Source organism: Apus apus, chromosome 15 (assembly GCF_020740795.1).
Source record: "Apus apus isolate bApuApu2 chromosome 15, bApuApu2.pri.cur, whole genome shotgun sequence".
NCBI classification, from domain to species: domain Eukaryota; kingdom Metazoa; phylum Chordata; class Aves; order Apodiformes; family Apodidae; genus Apus; species Apus apus.
The window spans coordinates 14531533-14552447 of record NC_067296.1 but is presented as its reverse complement, the minus strand read 5'-3'; the positions used below and the strand labels follow the sequence as shown (position 1 = coordinate 14552447).

General features: G+C 59.1%; 1 protein-coding gene across 1 annotated transcript; it reads left to right on the top strand.

The window, feature by feature from the left end:
• The first annotated feature begins 9023 nt into the window (after positions 1-9023).
• On the top strand, positions 9024-19990 carry LOC127390782 (tyrosine-protein phosphatase non-receptor type substrate 1-like). The gene is made up of 8 exons (XM_051632745.1): positions 9024-9288; positions 15295-15648; positions 15872-16186; positions 16303-16653; positions 16823-16924; positions 17341-17362; positions 17746-17785; positions 18477-19990. The coding sequence occupies exons 1-8, from the start codon at positions 9219-9221 to the stop codon at positions 18729-18731; spliced, it is 1509 nt and encodes a 502-aa protein (XP_051488705.1). The 5' UTR covers positions 9024-9218; the 3' UTR covers positions 18732-19990.
• Positions 19991-20915: the final 925 nt, after the last annotated feature.

Here is a 20915-nt window from a genome sequence, read left to right as displayed (position 1 = left end):
AGTGAAAGTGTCAAATGTGTCAAAACTGGTGATGAAAGGAAATCCCTCACACCCAATACTGTGCTGGGCCGTGTGATCCTTCGCTTCAGGGTGTCCTGGAGGCCAGGACTCTGGCAGTGGTTACAGAGGGATTTCCAGGACTGTGGGATGAACAGGAACATCCAGTGCTTAAGAAAGACTCACTTTGTGCTTTTGGTGTTAGATGGGACATTGCTCAGGGACAATCATGCTCCAGAGCTGGCACAGGGAGGGTAGATCCAGCTGCCACACTTCGTCCTGCTGGTGCCCAAGAGGGGGTCTCAGGGTGGGCAGGAGGGGTGTCCTGCTTAGCCTGGGCATGCCCAGGGCTCCTCATGTTGGATCAGCTGATGGTGGCAGGTTAGGGTGGTCCTGGTCCTCCAACACCCGCACATGTGTCATGCCCCAGGTGAGCTGCGCGTGTTCCCAAGGATGCTCCGGCTGGTTTGGTCTGGGGAAAAGAGCTACTGCTCGGGATGGGGAAGCCCTCTGGGCACCTCCCCTTCCCACGGGTGGCACAGGGCATCCCCGGCCACCAGCGAGGGCAGGACACTCTGGGGGTCCCTGCTCCTTCCAGCACGGAGCGACCTTAAAGCTCGGTCATGCTTGGCGGCAGCCCTGGCACTGGCCCCTGCGCCGGGCACAAGTGTCCCTCTGAGGAGAAATGCAGGGAAAGGAAAAAATATTTAGAGAGGCAGGAGCAGCAGGAAAACAGGCGCTGCGGGAGGGAGCGAGGAGCGGGCTGAAAGCGCCCTCTCTGCGAGCTTTTGTTCGCCCTGGACGTGTGCCCGGCGGTGCTGCCAGCACCAGGGGCTGTGCCGGCGCCGGCGGCTCCCAGCGCTGGTGCGGCCAGGGCAGCCCCCTGCTCCGGCACCCAGGGCAGCCCCCTGCTCCGGCACCCAGCGCTGTGCCTCGGCCCGTGCGGGACGCCCCGCAGGGAGCTCCATCTCCCCGCCCGTCGCTGCCGACGCGAGGTGGGACCCACAAGGCGCTGGCTGAAATAACGGCCCTGACAGACCCATTTCTTCTGCGAGGTTTAGGCTTAATTTGATCATGATATCAGTAACTATGGCAACGTGTAAAAATAACGTATCCCCAAGCCCAGCAAATTCTCCGTAAACAGCTCCGGTCTCCGGGAGCGGAGCGAGGCCCCGGCCGGGCGGGCAGGAGCCCCCGCCCCGCGCGCTGCCCGGGCCCGGCTGCTGCTCGGGTTGGGATTCACACCGTGACTAATTAGCTGCGTTAACTGCTTACGCCTTGGGATGTTGATTTCGTTTGCTTAATCCTTCGGGCTGGGCAGAGCTCGCAGCGGCTAATTGGGTGGATATCGTTAATGCTGGCGGTCAGGAGCTGCGGGTAAAAGGCTGGAGGATCCCTCCTGCGTGTCCCAGAGCAAATGCTTTGCCGCTGGGTCACCGGGTTCCCTCCCGGCTCCCGAGACCCGGCACGGGGCTGGCAGCTGCCTGGGGCCGTGCTCAGCTCAGACCCTGCTGTGCCACCGGGCCAGCAGCTCCATTCGCACCTACACCTTGTCCCAGTTGCTCCTGCACATGCACACACACGTGTATGTGCACACAAAAACAAATTTGTGCACACGCAGAAGACATTTCCCACGTGCATGATGTCCCCTGAACTGGTGCTGACGAGTGTCTCAGCTCAGACCTCTCTGGCCACCACTGTGAGCAGATAATCCCAGGCAATGTTTCCTAAGCCCCTCAGACATCCCACAGTCCCTCTCAATCCCTGATCCCACTCCATGGCTCTAGCAGGCTGAGCTCCAGGGCAGGACAGCTGCATTCACAGCTCTGATTTGCAGCTCCTTATCAGGGCCAAGCCAGACCCTTGGGACAAATGCAGTCACCAGGAGCATGGTGGATCTTTCCCAGCCAGAATTAATCCTCCTGCTTTTTGTTGCACTTCAGCTTCAAAAGAAACCAAACAACCAACCAAAACAACCAAACAAAAATCCCCATCTCAATACAAACCCTTTGCAGAAACATCTTCCTCCAGCTCCCAGCAGCAGGACCAGCACAGCTCCAGTCCCACAGAGCTGGGAGTGCTGGGGCAGCCCCATAGATGTGCCTGGTGTCAAGAGGGCGAAAAGCAAACAGCCCCAAGCCCTGGCACGTGGGGACAGTGTGGAAACAGCCACCATGGGGACAGCCTGATGTCAGGGCTGGGGACAGCACTGGCGGGGCTGGTCAGGACAGCAGCACCTCCTGCAGGGCTGGGTCGGGCCGTTCTGGGGGTGCATCCCCCCTGCATCCCAGCCTCGGCTGCGCAATCGCTGCTTCCTCCGCGGTGCATCAGATACAGCCTGTCACAAACCACCTCGGTACAGCCCTCGCTGCCAGCCAGGCCTTTAGCTCTCGGCCCCCTCGTTAACAACACTCATTAAAGGGTGACAGGGGTTGTACCAGCTCTCCTGCAGCCCCCACTGCCCAGCTCAGCCCTTCACTGGGGCACCTCCCTTATAGCTTAATATGATCAATCAATCAATGATAGCTTAATGTGATCAATCTCCACATGTTAGCATTTTCATTTTCATCTGCAGCTGCCACAGGACTTTAGCAGGCAGCCCAGCCCGCAGCGAGTTCCAGCAGCCGTGCCTGGGAGCGTGCGGCGCGTTATCTGCTGTTGCAGCGTTGGATGCGCTTTCATGATAACAATTTGCAATCAACAAAGAACTTTGAGAGGATGCAGAGAGAAAGAAAAAAAAAAAAAAAAAAAAGATGAAAAGCAAGATGATATTGCTCCTCTCTCAGCCAGGCTCCTCACCCTGCCACAGCACAGCCAAGGGGAGACCAAGGTCTTCTCGAGCATCACCCCATGGGGCTGCAGGACCCACTGTCCCCATGTGCATCCCCACAGCCTGCACCCCTCCACCTTCCTGCAGCATTCCAAGAGCCCTCAGCCACCAGGCTGTCCCATATAGTCCCCAGCCACCCCTCAGCATGGGCATGGCACTGGCAGCCCCCCAGTTAAGAGTGGGAACAGATGGAGGACAGGCTACATCTGACACGGGGAACCACCAGCAGGTCTGGCAGGAACCTGTCCTGCTGGGGAGAGCCACCACTGCAGGGGCTTGCTAGCTCAAAGTAGCTTTGTCTGGTGTCAGCAGGAAAAGGCCTCCCGTTAGCCCCCAGTACATAAACTTGGCCGTGGGATGGGGGGGTTACACCTGTGTGCTGTGGGGGTCTGGCTGCTGGCACCGCCACCACATCCCTGTGGGTCAGACTGGTGTGGAGCATCCTGCTCTGGAGTGGGGACAGTGGCTTTGGCTCCAACAGCTCCCAACAGCCCATCAATGATTAACACCTGGGTCCAAAGTGTTCCCTCCGTGATTGGAGCATCCCGGCTACCCCTGCCTGCCACTTACCCCCCCCCAGCACCGCTGCTCCGGGGACTGAGCATCCCTTCCACGCCCCAGGTGGGAGCTGCCTGGATCCCTGGTCCCTGTCCCTGTGCTGGGCACGGACCCAGGAGGCTGCAGGGTGGGATCACGTGAGCTTTTATCACTCCTTGTCCCCCCGGCCAGCGGAAAAACCCTCCTCCAGAGGCGGGAGCAGGATCCTGCCTGCGAACAAAGGTCGCCCTGCCCCTGCCTGGTCCATCCCCCTGCGCCGAGGGTTTTTCCCAGCCCGTCAGCAGTTTCAGCCGAACCCCTCGCCCTTTGCCCATCGCTTCCAGGCCAGGCACAGGATATCAACCACCTTTCCTGCTCTGACACAGCCAGGAGGAATTCCCCCAGTCGGAAGCGTGCAGGGCTGCATTAAGGACGCCTGGCCGAGTTCCCCCGTTCGCAGCAGCTGGTGCCGAGCAGGAGCAGCCCGGGAGCTCTGCACGGTCCCCCTGCAGCCCCTGCACTTCTGTTCTCACTCAGGGGATGGTGGTGGGTGCTCCCAGACCGGCCGGGCCCTGCAGAAGCCCAGGGCAATGCTGAGTGAATGCTTTGGGGGGAACTGGGAGCATCGTCCCATCCCAACAGAGCCCAGCTTGGGGCAGGCAGTGCTGGCATCCCTGCCTCCTTCTCCCTGAAACTCGTTTTATGAACTTGGAAGGGGCCAGCTGATGTTGCCAGTGCCACTCAAGTGCTACTAACATTAAGGGGATGTGATTAGGAGCCCAGCCTCCTGAGGAGGTTGCAGGGACAGGTGGCAGGTCCGCCTGGCATGTGAAGGTGACCCCCTTGGAAAATTCCCATCTCCTGGAGTGCCTGCTCCCCACTGCCCCCCAGCACCATCTGCACCTGAGAGCTCAGTCAAGGACCTGAGATGTCTCAGCTCAGCCGTAAATCACACAATAAAACTTGACCAAAGCAGTTACACACACTTCCTGGGAGCCCCCCCAAAGGTAAGGGCCAAAGCCCATGCACAGCTCCCAGCCCACCTCTGCCAATCGAAGCCTTCATGAAGCACCTGCAGCTCATTAACACTCTCCCCCACTCAGGACCTCTCTTATATAAGGGGGTGGGCTGGGTTCCCCCAGCTGCAAGGTGCTCTTGGCAGTGGGTGCTGCAGCAGGAACAGACAGTGAGCAGACAGGTACGATGCACACCCCTGTTCACAGGGCTGGGGGGGGGGGGTCCTACTGCCTTTGCCCTTTCCCCGGATCATGGTCCATCTCAGCCAGCCCTTTGTGCTGCTCCTGGCAAATGGGCTGCAGGTCACTGCTTTCCTTCTGCCTGTTAACATATTGCTTGTTACAAGTTAACATCAGCTAAACTAATTTAAGCTCCTTCTGTACTGGATGTCTTGGATTAAATTGGCATGGTACCTAATGAAGCTGAAGCTCCATTTGTTGTGCTGGAAGCCCTAAATATCACCAGTGTAATTGGTGCTACCTACTTTAGAAGGCATTTGTGTGTTTTTCTCCCAGCTAAAAGCCCTGTGAGGGGGCTCACCCCTAAGCCTGAGGGTTGGTGGGGAGAGGCAGGGGGGCTGTAGGTTGTGTCCACCGGGCTTGTAGGCCGGTGAAGTCTTGAAATTGGCTTTGAAGCTGGAGGATGGAGGGGTTGAGTGTGCACAGCCCTGTGCATGTGTTGCTCTTGGGTGCAGGGAGGCTGGGCTGGTTTGTGAGCACTGGAGAAGGGCTGGGTGCTCTGATGTGGTCTCACACCTTGTCTTCTTGTGGTGAGCTATGGAAGCAGCAGTTCTGAGACTGCTGGGGCTGCGTTGTGTTTGGGGCTGGGCCAGGATAGGGGGATAGGACCTGGCAGCTCTGGGCTTCCCTGGGGCAGCGAGTCCCTGCAAAGTAGAGCCTCTGTGGGGCTGTGTGATGTGTTAATTGAGTTGATTGTAGAGGGCTCCCATGGGTGCTGGGCCTTCGCTGGTGCTTGGGTATGGTTCTGCACCCATGGCCCCAAAACAGCACTGCTGGATGCTGGGTTTGGGGTGTTTTCTAGGCTGGTGTCCAAAGTGTTGATGTTTTTTCTATCTTTGTCTCTAAGCTTTCCCAGCTGGTTTGGGTTTTGAGACTGAACTCAGCCCAAGAGCCCTCTGGGACAGCTACTGTGTCCTGATGTGATGTGGCCGTAGGTGACCTTCCCACCATACTGTGCTTGTCTGGAGTTGGGATCCCGAGAGGAAGAGTTCAGGGCAGGGAAAGAACCACAGTCACCTCCTTGGTTAATGAAATGTGGCTCATTCACAAGCCCAGGTTTGGCACCACAGGGCAGGAACTGAAACACCTCCCAAGTCACCTGTGAATCCCCTTCCTGCAGAACAGCCACTGCTGTCCCCGTGGTGCTGGGAGGGGATCAGACAGGCTGTTAATTAGGGGATAAAAGAGCAGTCTGGGCAAAACCTGTGCTGCCAGGCTTTCAGCTGGGATTACCCTGGTGAGGCTGTAATTGCCTCTGCCCCCTTGGATGCCGCTGGGCTCAGACAAGAAGGTCTCTTTGGACACATCCTAGAGATGGGGTGCTGGTGCCCCAAGTGCCAGTGATCCCTGTGCAGGGACAGTTCCCCACCTCCTCCTGGAGAGGAAGCTACTCTGTCCCCACAGAGCTGCTCAGATGAAAATGGGGAAATACAAAACATATTGGGCCCCTGGTCTATGCTGGGAGCAGCAGCAGCTCTGACTGGTGCCTTCTTTCCTGGGAAGGGAACTGGAGCCCTGTCTGGCCCAGCTTTCCCCAGCACCTGGACCTCGGGGGTGAGTGAGCTCAGCCCAGATTGGCCAGAGCACGTGTCCTTCCCAAAAGGTTGCTGGCAGCATGACGCAAGTTCCTCCCTGTGCCTCAAAGCTGTGCAAAATCGACCTATTCTTGAAAAGCTCTCCCAAAACACTCCCCCACTCCCCTGTGCTGGCTGCTGCTGGGGAGACCCAGCTCCAAAATCACCCCTGGGGGAGCAGTGGTTTTTGAGCTGGAGCATGAAAGATGCTGTGAGGGCAGCCTGGCTGCCCACAGGGAGCCTGGCAGCACTGCCTGTCCTGCCAAGCATGGAGCAGCCTCCTGCTCACCGTGGCTCTTTGGGGCAGGAGGAAGCTCCTAATGATGGCATTGTGCCTCCCCAAACCAGGATGGATCTCTTCTCCCCCAGGCTTGCTGCCAGCCTGTGGGGCAGGGGCTCCCCAGCCCCCCCCCACCCCCCTCTCAGGGTAGTTTCTCCAAACCCCCTGTGTTGGAGCAGGTCCCGGCAATGCCAAGTGGAAGGGCCGTGGGCAGGAGGGGAGGCAGCTGAGCCTGCCCATATGCTTCCTAATGGGGAGCAATCGCAGCTCTTCCCGGGAAGCTCACGCTGCACCATCTGCTCCACCGCGGCACCTTCTCTTGCTGAGCTTTTTTAAGCTCTAACTTTCCTTCCCGAGTGCTCTGCGGTGGCTGCGTGTGTACGGGCTGTCTCTGCTCTGTAATCGCCTCCAAACAGGTTGTCTGAACCTTCAATGCTGAGCAGGAGAACAGCCCAGACAGGCTGAAGCCAGTTGGGCCTCCAGGAGCTGTGCTTCCATTTTAAAATAACCAGGAAAGCTGCAGCAGGATGGCTGCAGTGCATCCCCAGCCCCTTCCCTCTGGCTGGGCACCCGCTTGCCCTGAGGGTCCCCAGTCCCAGGCGTGGGCTGGGTGGGATGTGCTGCCCACCGTGGTGTGGCTGCAGGGTTTCCACAAACCACCGCCAAGCCCAGGTCCCAGCCCTGTGCAAAGGGATTATTTATTTCCCTGCCAAGCTGCATGTGCAACAAGCCAAAGGCCAAACCCAAGGGCTCCTCTGGGTCCCTGCTGCTCGCTCAGGCCCTCGCCAGCTGTGTGAGGGGGGAAAAACCAAGGGCTGTGCTGGCCATCAATTATTTTACGCACCCCCAGCTGCTCGGGAGGGTGTCCCAGAGGGAGATGCAGTGCCTGGGGAGGCTGATCCTGGCTCTCAGCAGCAAACTGAGCTAAATTAAGGCTGGATGCAACAACATGGGCGTAGCTGGGGCCGAGGGGGAGGCTGGCGGGGACGGGAAGGCGCGCAGGCTGACGCGGTGCACGGATTGATGGTGCCAAGTCACTTTAGATATCTTTGCTGTTTGTTTGCGTGAGGCTCTAAATAAAGCAGACAGCCCCAGCAGCTGCCTGGGGAGGGAGGGGGGAACTGGCACGGGTGTGTGTGTGTGTCCCCAGCCCTGGCACAGTGTGGCACCCAGTGCTGCCCTCGGGCCCGGCCTGCTGTGGGAGAGCAGTGAGGTGTGACTTGGGATGCTGCAGTGTGGGTGGGTGCTACTTGGGTGTGCTGGGAGCCCCAGTCTGCAGAGCATCTGCCACCTGAGTGGGTAGAGGGGAAAGTGGGGTGGTCTTGGGACCTGCTGGAGTTCCAGCAGGGAGGTGCCAGCAGCACAGCTGGCTGCAGGTCACTGTCCCCATATGGGGCACCAGGGAACAAGCTGGTCCCTGTCCTGGCCTTGCTGAAGTGTTCACGGGTGGTGGGAGAAACTGCTGCTGGTGCAGACAGTGAAGGATGTGTCCTTGTGCTTCCCCTGGGAAGGACTTTGTGCTGGGGAGAAGCAGGGCGGCGCAGAGACACAAGTCCCAGGGATGGTCACGTCCAGACACCCTCCTCCTCCTCCACACCCTCCCTCAGCCCCCTCCCAGCTGGCTCAGGCTCTTGTCTCTCTCTGCCACATCACTGGGGATGTCCCCGTGCCCCCAGGGCATGTCTCCAGCACCCTTGCCAAGAGGGGTGCAGGTACCTCCTCTCCCTCACCATCCACCCTCCACCAGTTTGTGCTGCACCCGAGTCCCCTCCTTGCTCTGACCCCCACGGGCTGAGCTGCCCTGTCCATGTATCACTTCCAAAATGCCACTTTTGCCTCTGCCATGGGCTGTCCCAGCTCAGCTGCTGGCCTTGCCATGGTCCCTTGGATCCCACCAAATATCCAGGAGCCCCCCAGGGCCGTGTGCCCTCCCCAGCACCCCAGTTCCAGGGCTGCTGGGCTGCGTGCTGTGGCTGTGCTGGTCCCGGAGCAGGAAGCCTGTGGCAAACTGGGGAACCCTCCTCGCAACCCCGGGGCCACTGAACAGTCCTTCCTCTACCCCAACTGCTTCCTCTGCTCCGGCCCCGCGTCCTGCCTGCCCGGGGGTCCCGGCAGCGGCGGGGGGGTGTCCCCCAGCCCACCTTAAGGCAGCAGCGCACCGGGGGGGGGTGACTTAACAAAAGCAACTTTTTTCTTTTTGCTGCGGCGGTGCCGGCTTTGCCCCCGGTGCCGGGGAAACGGCCTGAAACCGGAGCCGCGGGGGATGGGGGGTGTCGGGGCCGGCCCCCCTCCCGCCCCGGTGCCACGGCAACGGCGGCGCGCGGGGGGGGGGGGGGGGGCGGGCGGCAGGCGCGGCTCCGCTCGCACCGGGGCGCGCGCCCGCCCGGGGCCCGGCCAGGTCGGTGCCCACGGGGGTTGGGGAGGCGGAGGGGGCTACGGGGGGGACCCCCGCGTGTCCGTGTGCGTGTTCTCCGCCTGCAGCCCGAGGGGAGGAGGGGGGGGAGGGGGGGCGCGGGCGGGAGCCCAACCCTCCCTCCTTCCTCATTTTGGGGCTGAGAAGAGCAATTTCCTTCTCCAGCTGCAATTCTGCTTTTTTTCCTTCTTCTTCTTTAAGAAAAGAAAAAAAAAAAAATAAAAAAGAAGCGCAGCCCGGAGCCGCCTCCGCAGCCCCCCCGGTCATCTCTGCAGCCCCCCCGGATCTCTCTGCAGTCACCCCAATCTCGGCTCCCCAGAAGCAGCCGAGGATGGAGCCTCTTCCCCGCGGCCCCGGCCCTGCCTGCCCGCTGACCTGCCTGCTGCTGCTCTCCCTGCCAGGTAAGCCGCGGTTCCCCCCCCTGCCCTCGGTTCTTTCCCCCCATCCTCCTGCCAGGGGTTGGCTTCTGATTTGGGGTTTTCCCTTTCCCCCCGCACCCCGGCCTCCCCTCTCCCCGCACACCTCCCGACAGCGACATGACGCTGCCTCGCGGCGCGCACGGTTGCTTTGACCTTTTTATGGGATGACCTAGCGCGGCGGTGGCAGAGGGGAGCGGGGCTGCTCCTCCGGGAGCCAACTTCAGGGCAGACATTCTCCTTTCCAGCGAGACGAGGGAATGAGGCAGGGACGTGAACGGGCATGTTGTTTCCACCCATTTGCTAGCACCCCCCCTGCCAGCTATGCGAGAGGCAAATCTCTGCGAGAGGCAAATCTCTGCAAGAAGCTGGAATTCCCACTCGGGGCCTGCCTGGAGATGGGGAGGATGGTGGAGCAGCGGGCAAGGGGAGGCTCTGCCGAGGGCTGCCCAGCTCCTTTGATGGGAACTTGTTTTTCTTGCTATCACCCCCCCACACTTTACCCCGATGCCGTGCCGTTCTCGTGGCTCTACTGTTGATCCCCAAAGCAGTGGGATTGCACCACCCCACCTTGCACCACCCAGCCCTGCTGTGAGCACTGGCCCTGGGGCACCTCAGGCTCCTGCTGCTGGGTCCCCCAGCCCTCCCTGAGGCTTGAGACTCCGTCAGCCTTAGAAAACCTTGGAGGTGCCCATGAGAAGGGGTGATCAGGGGGCGTGCTGCTCCCAGGCTGTTTTTCTTCCCTCACTAGCAGTGGGAAGTTTCTTGCCCCACCAGGAACGAAGCCCTGTGGTGGCTGCTGCTTTCAAGGATGTTTCCTTTCTAGGACATTTCATTTCTTCATCTTGGTGAATATTACTAAGGAATCGTTCTCCTTCCTGCCTGGCCCTGCCTGCGCCTCCAGGGAGGGACGGGGCTTTTTGTGCAAACCTCCTGGGGCAGTAGCCATGCACGTTCTGGAGCATCTCACTGCTGAGCTTTTTGCCGGGTCTGTCCAGCTTTTACACCTTCCTGCTGGATCCCACCAGGCTCCCCTGCAGGCAAAACACTGCCCTGCAAGGAGGAACACCCTGTTTTCCCAGGCCCATTGGGAAACTTTACTGTTAAAGCTTTACTTGGGCAGAGAGTTGAGCACAAACTTGAGCAGAAAGCAAATGCTTTCAGCACAACACTCCTTGCTTTGAGTTGTCTGATCACAACTGAGAAGTGTTGGCCCCAAGCTGAAAACTCCCAGTTGCTGGAAGCCAAGAAGGCTTTGGCGGTGAGCGCAGCTTCTCAGGGAACCCCTGTGATTTCCTGCCATGAGAGAATGGCTCCAGCAAAGCTCTTAAGCTTAATTGAACGTGGCCTTGGAGTAAGAACCCCATTTTCCAAGCCAGCCATAGGGAAAGAACCATCCTGGGGCAACAAGCCCAAGGTTGTGAGGTGGTTTGTGTCCCTTATTTCCTTGTGTCACCCTTTTTTTTAATTATTATTTCTTTTTCCCATGTGTTGGAGACCTTGTGGTGAACCTTCTTGGGCCACAGCTCAAACTGAGCCTGAGCTCCAGAAGAGAAGAGCTGATCCAGTCTCCTGCTGCAGGAGGGTGGCTACTCTGACAGTGCTTCTGCAGAAGCAAAGGGGAAAAGGGAAGGTCCTGCAGGAGATCTCCCTGTAAGGCAGAGAGGAGCGAGATGCTGGGAAGCTGAGTTGCAAAGCCCTGTTGCAAAATCTGTGCCTTTCAGAACCCTTTGTGAGGATGTTTCTCACAGAAGGTTTCAGCTGTGCTTTCTGGAGCCTCCTCTAAAGAGGAAACTTATTTGGTTCTGGGGCTCTGGCTTTCAAGCTGAATTTGGGCTCATGCTGTAGGAGGGAAGCTCACAAATGGTGGCTGTGCATGATCCAAGGCTTCCTCTGGTGTCACGTGTGTAAAATACAGCCTTTACTATAACTGTCCCTGAGCTGCTCTGGGATCTGCATAGTGCTGAACAGGGTCTCTCTGCTTGTCTTCCTTGAACTGCAGATTCCAGATCCTTTTTTTAGGCAGCACCTGTTAGTTTCCCCCACTGCAGGTGAAATTCCAGCAGGATTATTTTGAGGCTTCTCTTGCCTGTTCCTTCAGTGAGTGACCGAGGGGCTCTGGATGCCGGTGACCAGCTGCATGTTGCTTCTGGAGCACCCAGCCCTCCTCTCACCATCCCAGAGCTCCTTAACTGGCTCCTTCAGAAAAAAAACCAACACAAACATCTATTTTTACCAGGAAGCATCCAAGCAGCCTCTCCTGAATTAAACCCTGGCCTCTTGCAATCTGTTCGGTATCAAGTACTTCAAAAGGTGGAATACAGGAAAAAAATGTGTCACCAAGATGGAAAACTTGCACCACAGCAGGATTATTTTGTTCTCAAATTAAACTGAATAACAGGAGGGAGGCTCAGCCAGGCCACACGGTGCCTGTGCTTGTGCCTCTTCTCCAGGCTGGAAGTGCTCTGGGTCTGCATTGAGAGGGTGCTCCCACCCATGTGGGAACTGTCAGGTGGTGATTTTCAGGGCTCTGAAACCCTTTGCTAATTCCCAAGTGTAGGCTAGGGCAGATGATCAGGTCAAAGCACCTACAATGCCCTTGGTCTTGGTGGTGAAAGGAGTGTGCCACTCTAGGTGGCTAAGAAACCAGTGTCGTGTGGTGGCACTGGGGATGTTGTTGGCAAGTACCCGCTGTGGGGGTGTCTCGGCTGGTCTCCTGACCCCACCGCTCCTGAGGGCGAGCACCCAGAAAGAGGAAGGAGAGACCTCAGTTGCAGGGTACAAGGAGAAGCTGCATTCAGGGGGAAGGGAGGAAAGGAGCTTCAGTGGAAACTTTGCATTTTCTAACTTGCATATTCTGGGGTTTTCTATCAACTTCCCCTTTGTGTTTTCCCATGGTGGGGGCTGGGGCCTTGCCCTGCACTGCTGGGGTTGGAAGGTGTTTTGGTGGTTGGGGTTGATTCTGGCACAAGGCTGCTGGGTGCAGGGGAGGCAGGGGAAGAAGTCAAGGGGTCTGAGTGAGGCTCATGCTCCTCAGCTGGATGGTGTGGCTGGGTCTCATTAAGGTGGTGTGGTTGACATGGTTAAGGTTGATGTGGTTAAGGTTAACGTGGCTGAAGCTCATGGGTAACAGAGCTCCTGCTGACCCTAAACAGGGTGATCTGAAGAGCCAAGACAGGGATAAAGTAGCATAGTGGCTCCCAAAAGCACACAGAAAAATACCCCAAAGCCACATTTTAGTCCTATCTGAGAGGCTGCTTAGTGCAGTGCGGTGTTTTCTGTAGTGCCTGAGACTGAGAGCTGCCCGTGAGGCCTCCTGGAATGTGGCACGGGAGGCAGGACGAAGCCTTTTGTTCCCTGGCTGCTCTCAGGACTGCTCTGGGAACAGCAAAGGCCTGTCACTGGACCACGTTGTGTGCCCTGCCTGCAAATCCCTCAGTGCAGGGAGCAGGCAGGGTGCTCGCACGCCGCTGCCCGGTGAGGAGGTGGTGTGGGCTTGGCCATGGGAGATGTATCCCATCCACAGCACCAGGGTTCTCAGGAGGCAGCTCCACTGCCTAGGAAGGTAAATCCCTGAGAGCCAGCGGAGGCGGGAGCCTTGTGCCGAGGCTGGGGTGAGCTGCAGCCCAGCCCTGCTCAGTTTAACCACCTGCTGCTCTCATGGATGCTGCTCCCAGACCCCATTGCTGCAAAAAGAGACGTGTTTCGGGGCTGAGCGATGCTCGTCCTGACCATGTTCTGGTGCTGGGGCAGCTCTAGGACTCCAAAAGCGGGTGCTTCTCCCCCTCTGTCTGCTCCAGCATGTCATGTGCCTGGTGGGGAGAGGGACAGATGGAGAGAAGGAGGATGAAGAGGAAGCACTTGGCTCGCTGCAGGCTGGGCTGTGCTGTGCAGGGTGCCACTGGCCTCTCTGGTCCCAGCAGCTCCCCCTGGTGCAGGGTACACTGGAGGGGACACAGGGATTGCCACCCCACAGAAGCCACTTTTACCTGTGACTGCAGAGGGGAGCAGTGAGCAATGGATTTATCTGGGCACAGAGCCCCTGCAGTGGGGAGGGGGCCTGGCTACTAGCCCCCCACAATCCCCCCTTGCTGCACTGCAAGGGCACCACTATTGAGTGCTGGGGCAATGTGGGTTTCATTTGCCAAACTTGGTGGAGTGAGCCATTAGCCACCTGGCCACCCTGGGAATGCCAAGGGGCTGGGGGGTTTGCATAGTTGGGGGTGCCAGTTCCTGTGCCCTACCTGTGTCACATGCCTGTGCAGGGGCTCAGCATGAGGCAGGTGATGAGAAGTGGATGGTGCTTCTGCGCTTTCTAACTTCCTCCCTGCATTTCTCAACTGCTTCTTGCGAAAGGTCCGGGGGCAGCAGCTGATGCAGGAGCTCAGATGATGCCACAGCAGCCTAGGCTGGCAGGTGTGCCTGGTGTCACCACCCTGTGCTGCACTTGGGGTGCACAAAACACCTGCTGAGGGCAGGAGCTCAGCTCTGGGGCTGTTCTCCCTGGTTTGGGGGTCACCTGAGAAACACAGGGCCACCTCACAGATGCCCCAGTTGCTGCTGCTCGGGTGCAAGCCCAAGGCTCAGCCAGAGTATAACACAAACCAGGTTTCTGTCCTTCCATGCTTGTCTTATGGGACAAACTTGTCCTGGTGTCAAGTGCTGTGTTAGCCTTGACATGGTGGTGGAGGGAAGTGCCAAGGGCTGAAGGACTGGGCTGCAAGCATCAGCCTGTGCTGGGGATGCAGTGGACTAATGTCCTGGGCAAAAAGCCTTTAACTTGGGGAGTCTGGAGAAACTGCTGCTGGGAGCGCTGGTTGTGGAGGTGGAGGAATTGCTCAGGCAGTGAGAACATCTGTGGGTATGTCAACTACTGCTGGAAGTCAGAAGGGATTAAGAGTGGCCAAAAATCCTCCCCAGGCTCTGTGGGAGCCAGCCGTGACCTGGAGGGGTCAGAACAACTTGTCCTGCAGTGGGTCCTGCTGGGAGCATCCAGCCTGGGGGCTGGCTGTGGGGGTACCAAGGGTGAGGTGTGGGGTGCAGCTGTAGCCCTCCAGACCACCTGGTGTAGCTCCCACCACCTGGGATGCAGGTCCACAGGTTCCCAACACTGCTCAGCCACAGCAGTAGTTACCTGCTCGAACAGGATGGTCTCTGCGGGGCCATGACACCAGTTCTGCATGCCACGTGCCAGCTCTGGGACCGCAGCGATGCCTGGTCCCTGTCATCAGCAGGTGGATTTAAGGGGTTCTCCCACATTACTTAAAACTGCTCCTTTGAGCAGTGACCTGTAGGGAAAGCTCCTTCAATCCAATTGCAGTAACTATACCGGCATGGCAAGCGTTGCCAGAATTCACTCTTGCCTCCCTGCCTGGCTGTGCACGTAGGAAGGTATGTTGGCACCCATGGGTGCGCAGGTCGGTGTCACTTGAGAAGGTGCGGAGGTGCAAGGCAGTCGGCTGGATTAGGGAACCTCGCTGCTGAGATGCTTGGAAGGGGACGGTTCTCCCCTGTCGGTGGCAGCAGGAATGGCGTCTGCCTGAGCGGCCGCAGCTCCCGGCTGTGTGCTGCTGGCACCGCTCCGGCCTTGGCTTCAGTGCTGAAAAAGGACAGATTCAGTGCAGAGGGCTGCGGTATCATCACATCCGTGTCTGCGAGGGGAACTTGCTTTTGCAGCGCCTTCTGTTGAGTGCCCTTGTTTCCTCCTGTCCGCTGGCAGCCGGGGTTAGCTCCGTGTTCTGACCCTGCAGAGCACGACACGCGGTCGCTCATCCAGCAAAGCTCCGGCCGGCTCCGCTGCCGGGCCCCGCGGGCAGCGCTCGGTGCCGTAACCGCAGCCCTCCCCGGGGCTCCCTGGCACCCGCGCAGCCCCGCGGCCCCTGCTTGGTGCTAACCAGAGCTGTGTGCTCAGCCAGGCCCGCGGCTGGGGAGGGAAGGGGGGCCCGGCCACGGATGAGGTGCCAGGTGAGAGTCGGTCTGTTTACTCCCCAGGTGTGGGTGCCCAGAGGAGTCCCACCTTCCAGCTGCAACAACCCCAGGACAAGGTGTCGGCGAAAGCAGGGGAGACCATCACCCTGACCTGCACCACGGCGGGAACGGGTCCCGCTGGTCCCCTGAAGTGGCTGAAGGGCTGGGGCAACGAGAACGAGACCATTTATGACCAGAATAGCCCCCCCACACCCCACCTGACAAGGGCAGAACCTGAGTCCAACACGGATTTCAGCATCCACATCAGGGATGTTCACCCCAAGGATGCAGGCACCTATTACTGCGTCAAGTTCCGCAAAACACGCACTATGGATGAGGTGTTCCGGCGGGGAAACGGCACCGAGGTGTCCATACTTGGTGAGTGGGGCTCCCAGAGCAGCTGCCAGTGGGAACCAGCCCAGCCGGGTGCAGCCCCTGGCCCGTCCCAGCCTGGGGGGCTCAGGTGCTGGCCCCAGGTGAGGGTCGCATGGGTCATCCCCAAGCACATCCCTATCCCCAAAGGAGACCCCGCTCCCTGCAGCCCCAGGGCCGGGCAGGGGTGGCAGAGCCTGGTCTGACAGCCCCACACTTCTCCCCACAGCCGAACCCACCCGCCCGGTCGTGTCCGGGCCCAGGCACAGAGCGGGGCCGGGGCAATCGGTGTCTGTCACCTGCATGGCTGGAGGGTTCTTCCCCAAAGACATCGGCGTGAAATGGCTCAAGGACAAGGCCCCGATCTCTGCTCAGCAGCCCCAGGTCACCCCTGGGCAGACAACATCCTCCTACAACGTGTCCAGCACGGTGACAGTGACGCTGCAGAAGGACGACGTCCGCTCGCAGCTGGTCTGTGAGGTGCAGCACCGCACGCTGGAGGCCCCGCTGAGGGAGACGTACCAGCTCAGCAAAGCCCTGCGAGGTGAGGGCTGGGGGGGCAGCCGTGGGGTGCCCAGCTCCCGTGGGGCTGGGGGTGTGGGGCAGGGCCCCTGCAGGCAGCAAGGGACACCAGGCTCCAGGCACTGCCTCTCTTCCCAGTTTCTCCTGGAATCCAAGTGGTCACTGACCCACGGAGCCCCGTGGAGTTGAACAAGACCGTGAACTTCTCGTGCCACGTGAGGGGGTTTTACCCACGGGAGGTGGCCGTCACCTGGCTGGAGAATGGGACGGAGATGAAGGTGGAGAACACCCCGCAAGTGACAGAGACACGCCAAGGGCTGTTTGAGCTGCAGAGCCTGGTGAAGGTGCAAGCCATGGAGGAGAAGAACGGGTCGGTGTTCACCTGCCGAGTGGTGCACGATGGCCAGGAGCCCGTCAGCAGGATGGCCACCCTGCAGATCACTGCCCCAGCCCAGGGAGAACTAAACGGCCTGTCCCAGGGGGAAAACGGTGGGTGAGAGCTGCTGGGATACAGGATGTTCAGGGCTGGAGAGTGTGATGCCAGCAGGTACTGAGCTGTGGTCAGGCATCACCAGAACAGCCCTAGCTATAAGGCTGCAGGGGCTTGGTAGGTCTGGGTGTTTCCAGGCCTCTGGTGATTCTTTCATTCGTGTTTCAGGAAGTTTGTTCATCATCTACGTCGTGGTGGGAGTGATCTGCACTGTGCTGGCACTGCTGGTGGCTGCAATTCTTTACCTCATCCGGGCAAAGCAGAGCAAGGGTAAGGAAACTAGGAAAGCAACTGCTCCCAACCCTGTGTTTCTTTCTGTCTTGAGCATTAAGATGCTGAGTTCACGTCTGTGCTGCTGCAGCTCCTGCCCCAAGGTGGGGATGGAGCAGAGCTGACTGGGCTCTCTGTAGGCTGCAGGAAAAGCTCTGCCTGGTTGCCACTGTGTGCTGATGCCTGCCAGGAGCAGAGTCTAACATGTTTGTTATTCCTTGTACCTAAAATATCTGGCACCCCTCTGCCAGGAACAGTACTGGGGTGAAACTGCAGCCACTTGTCTCTGGGAGAAGACATGTGTCAGCTCTTGTAGCAGTCTCTGCACACAAGCTCGGGTGTCCGGGGAAGTATGTGTGGGGATTTACCTTGTTTCCTGAACTATTTATTTCCTAAACCTATTTTTCTTCTGGCAGGTAAAAGCTCACCATCTGCGAGGTAAGTGCTGATCTCCTCTAGTCACTGAGAAATCTGCGGGCACTCTGAGCTGGACACGTCCAGCCTTTGAACGGGGTCCCTTGGGATGGGATTGGAGCTGGATCCCCGAGAACTTGTGCAAGGGAAGGGGGGAGCGCAGGTGCTGACCATCTCCCTGCTGATCCTGTCCCCAAACGTGGCTTTTGGTGAGGCTGAACCAGCGGGTGGGAGCTGGGCCTCCAGCCTGCAGGGATGTAGCTGCACAAATGCTCATGGGTGAGGGACTCATTCTGCTCGGGGCTGCAGCAAGGACCTTGTTTTGCAGCTGAACACCCCCATCATCTCTGTCGCTAGGGAAGACGCAACAAGGCACTTGATCTGACTTGTTTTTTTCCCTCTTTCAGGTTACACGAGCCAGAGAAAAGTAGCGAGGCCACTACCCAGGTGTGTTGCTCAGCCCCGAGGTACCCTGGGACACCTCGGTGTCTCCAGGAGAGCATGGTGGTTTCCCTGTGAAACATCTTGGTGTCTCCACTGGAGGGTGGTGGTTCCCTTGTGAAACATCTCAGTGTCTCCACACTGTGGCTGGAGAGGGAAGAGAAGCTATTCCAGGAATGGGGGTAGCCACTTCCCAACATCTTTTCTGCCTTGGCCCCCTCTTCTCCTCCCAGGAAGGTCTGGGCTTCTGCTGCCTGCAGAGCCAGTTGTGCAACAGCCAGCCAGGCTATTTGTGGAGTTATTTTGCATTTGGTGACGCGGTTACGAGCACAGTCGTGATCAGCAGCAATCTGTCCATCCCACCCAGCCTCTGCCAGCTCCCGTGTGGGCATTGCTGGGCATCCCTGCCCATCCCAACCAGGATGGGGTGGCTGCAGTGGTGGTTATTGAACCACGGTGGTAGTTTTGAAGCCTGTTGGTGGCAGCAGTGGCTGGCGATTTGAGGGCATAGCATGGAGTAAAACCTTGCTTGTGGGGTCATCCCAGCCGGCTGCTGGCACCGTTCCCCTGGTACAGGCAGAGCCTGAGCTGCAGCAGGACTGGCTTCAGCATCAGGCCTTGGGGTGGGCACGGAGGGGTTGGGGAGGGGTCCTTGGTCATCCTTCCAGAGGAGCAACTTGTGGTGTCTCTTGTGTAGGAATCTGACCCCAACAACCTGACCTACGCGGACCTGAACTTCGAGAGGGAGCGGAAGACGATCCGGCGGATGGTGGAGCTGAGCCAGCAGTCAGAATATGCCTGCATCCAGAGCAGCCCCCCGCCCGCCGGCGACGACAACCTCACCTACGCCGACCTGGACATGGTGCACCTCAGCAAGGCGCCCAGGCGGCCTGCCCCCGCCCCCGAGGAGGCCAGCTCTGAGTATGCCAGTGTCCAGATCCCGAGGAAGTGAGCAGGATCCCCTGCCCGATGGGGAGCAGCCCTGCTCCACCCCAGGAGGAATCTTCTTGGAAGCACAGAGTGATGTGAAGATGTGCTGTGGTACCCACGGGTGGAAATGGAGCCTGCGGTGCTGTGGGGGGTCAGCTCCCCTCTGCAGAGACCTAGTTTTTCGGAGGCAGCTTGGCTGTGGGGCCGCTGGCTCCATCCCTTCAGGATCCCTGTTCAACCTTGCTGTGCCAGATTTGCCCGCAAGTGGGTTCAGCAGAGCAGTGGCTCCTTGGGAAGCTCCAGCAGGCAGAGAGGACAGGGACAGTGCCTCCATGCCAGCTCCGCTGGGGATGCTGCTGCCCGGCCAGGCTCACACAGCTTCCCACAGCCACCCTGACCCCACTGGGACTAGCTGGAGCCTCCACACTGCCTTCTGGGGCTCTCTGCTGCCAGCGCCTGGAAAACAAACTGGCTTTAACAGAAGGACCCAAGTGTCCTCCTTTCTCTTCCCAAGTGTCCCTTCCGCGGGACCTCCGTCTCGCACCAAGGCCAATGAGGCTGGGAAGGCCGGTGAGCCGAGCCCCCCAACCCTGGGCTTTCTCATCCTGCCACCCAAGGAGGCTCTGGGTACAGCTCCCAGGTACTGAGCATCTTCCTCCTCCTCTGCACAGCCTTGCCCCACGCTGGGACCCACCAGCACTGCCCCAGGCTTGTACGCAGGGTGCAGCTCTGCGGGTGCCCCTGCCAGCCCCAGCTCCCCCTCTCCCTTCCCAGAGCTCCCTGCAGGTACCGTGTAACATGTTTTGACTGTTTGACATGTAACTGCTAATTTTTACAGCTAAAAAACCCCCAATGTTTTGTGTTGTACGTGGGTGTACTGCTGTGTACTTAACACTAGAATAAGATGTGCAGATTTAAGACCGAGGCCTCAGTGAAGACCCCCTCATCCCTCCAGATTTTAAAAGACTCACATGATCCCCCCCAGCCCTGCTGGGGGGGCAGGGGTGTGTCAAGCACGCTCCCCCCATCCCACCTGTGGGGACAAGTGTCTTCCGTGTGTCCCCTCCTTGGGCAAAACACCCTGTGCTGGCTCCCACAGCTCCCAGTGGCCTTGCAGCAGTGGGGCTGGCCCTCCCCTCTTGGCTGTTGGTGGGGGTCAGGGGGGCCCTGGTGATACTTTGAGAGCGATGTGACTGCTTGTACAGACTTTTTGTTTTGTTTTTCTTTTTGCTTGCAAGATATTTTTATAATAAAAGTGAAAAGTCCTGTGCTGCTCCTGCACATCAGCATGTCCCTGTGCTTAGGGTGGTCACTGCATCACCTGCACCTGGGAGGGGGGGTGCCTGGTGGGGTGGAGGTCAGCATGTTGTGTGGAGGGGGGGGGGGCTCATCCTGCACGGCCCTGCGATGTGCTGAGGAGGACGGCAACAGCAGGAGGTTGAGGCTGGGGTCTGGCTGCAGCCTGTAAGCAGAGTGTGCCAGTGCTCTGCAGTGGCCCCCTTTCCTACCCTGGAGCCAGTAGGGTCTCACATTCCCCCTGGCACCCACAGCACAGAGAGGGTACCACCAGCACCCATAGTCCCCCTAGCCCCTGGCTTGGGGTGTGTGTGCCCCTCATGCCAAGGTTTGATCTGTCCCCCAGAGCTCTGGACAAAGCCGACACTCAGCACCCGGCGCGGCTCCGGCTTCGCTGGCTTCTGCCGTTTATTGGCTGCGAGGGGAGCGGGGGTGGGGGGCTGACCCAGCCTCTGTGTGTCGCTCTTGGAAGAGGATCCCTGGGGGGAGTGAGTGGGTGCTGGGATGAGGAGGACCCGGCTTGGGGAGGAGGGGTTGTGTCTGCCTCAGTGACATGGTGCCAGCCCTGCCCAGCCACCTTTCCCATGGCTGTGCTGGCTGCTCATGCCATCTCCCAGCGCAGAGGGCCTCATCCTGCCCGGCTTATTCTTCCCGGTGCTCCGAGGCCATCTGCTGTGATGGTTCCCAGACCCTGCTGTGCTTCTGCAGCCGTGGGATGGGGGAGGATGCTTGTCCCCCCCCCTCCAGACCTGCAGCCACACAGCCAGCAGCCAGAGGGGTGGCACTGTCCCCTTGATATATGGGGTCCCTAAGGGATGGGCAGGTGAACCAGAGAGAGACAACTGGGGATGGGGACCCGTGGTCCCGCGGGAGGACAAGGCAGGGATGATGCCGGCCGCTCTGGGCTGGG

Bases quoted from the DNA above. Each gene is read 5' to 3' on its own strand.
- LOC127390782 (XM_051632745.1), top strand. From the start codon at position 9,219: ATGGAGCCTCTTCCCCGCGGCCCCGGCCCTGCCTGCCCGCTGACCTGC. The intron at 15,649-15,871 runs GTGAGTGGGGCT...TTCTCCCCACAG, and splicing joins CACCGAGGTGTCCATACTTG to CCGAACCCACCCGCCCGGTC. The intron at 17,786-18,476 runs GTGTGTTGCTCA...TCTCTTGTGTAG, and splicing joins GTAGCGAGGCCACTACCCAG to GAATCTGACCCCAACAACCT.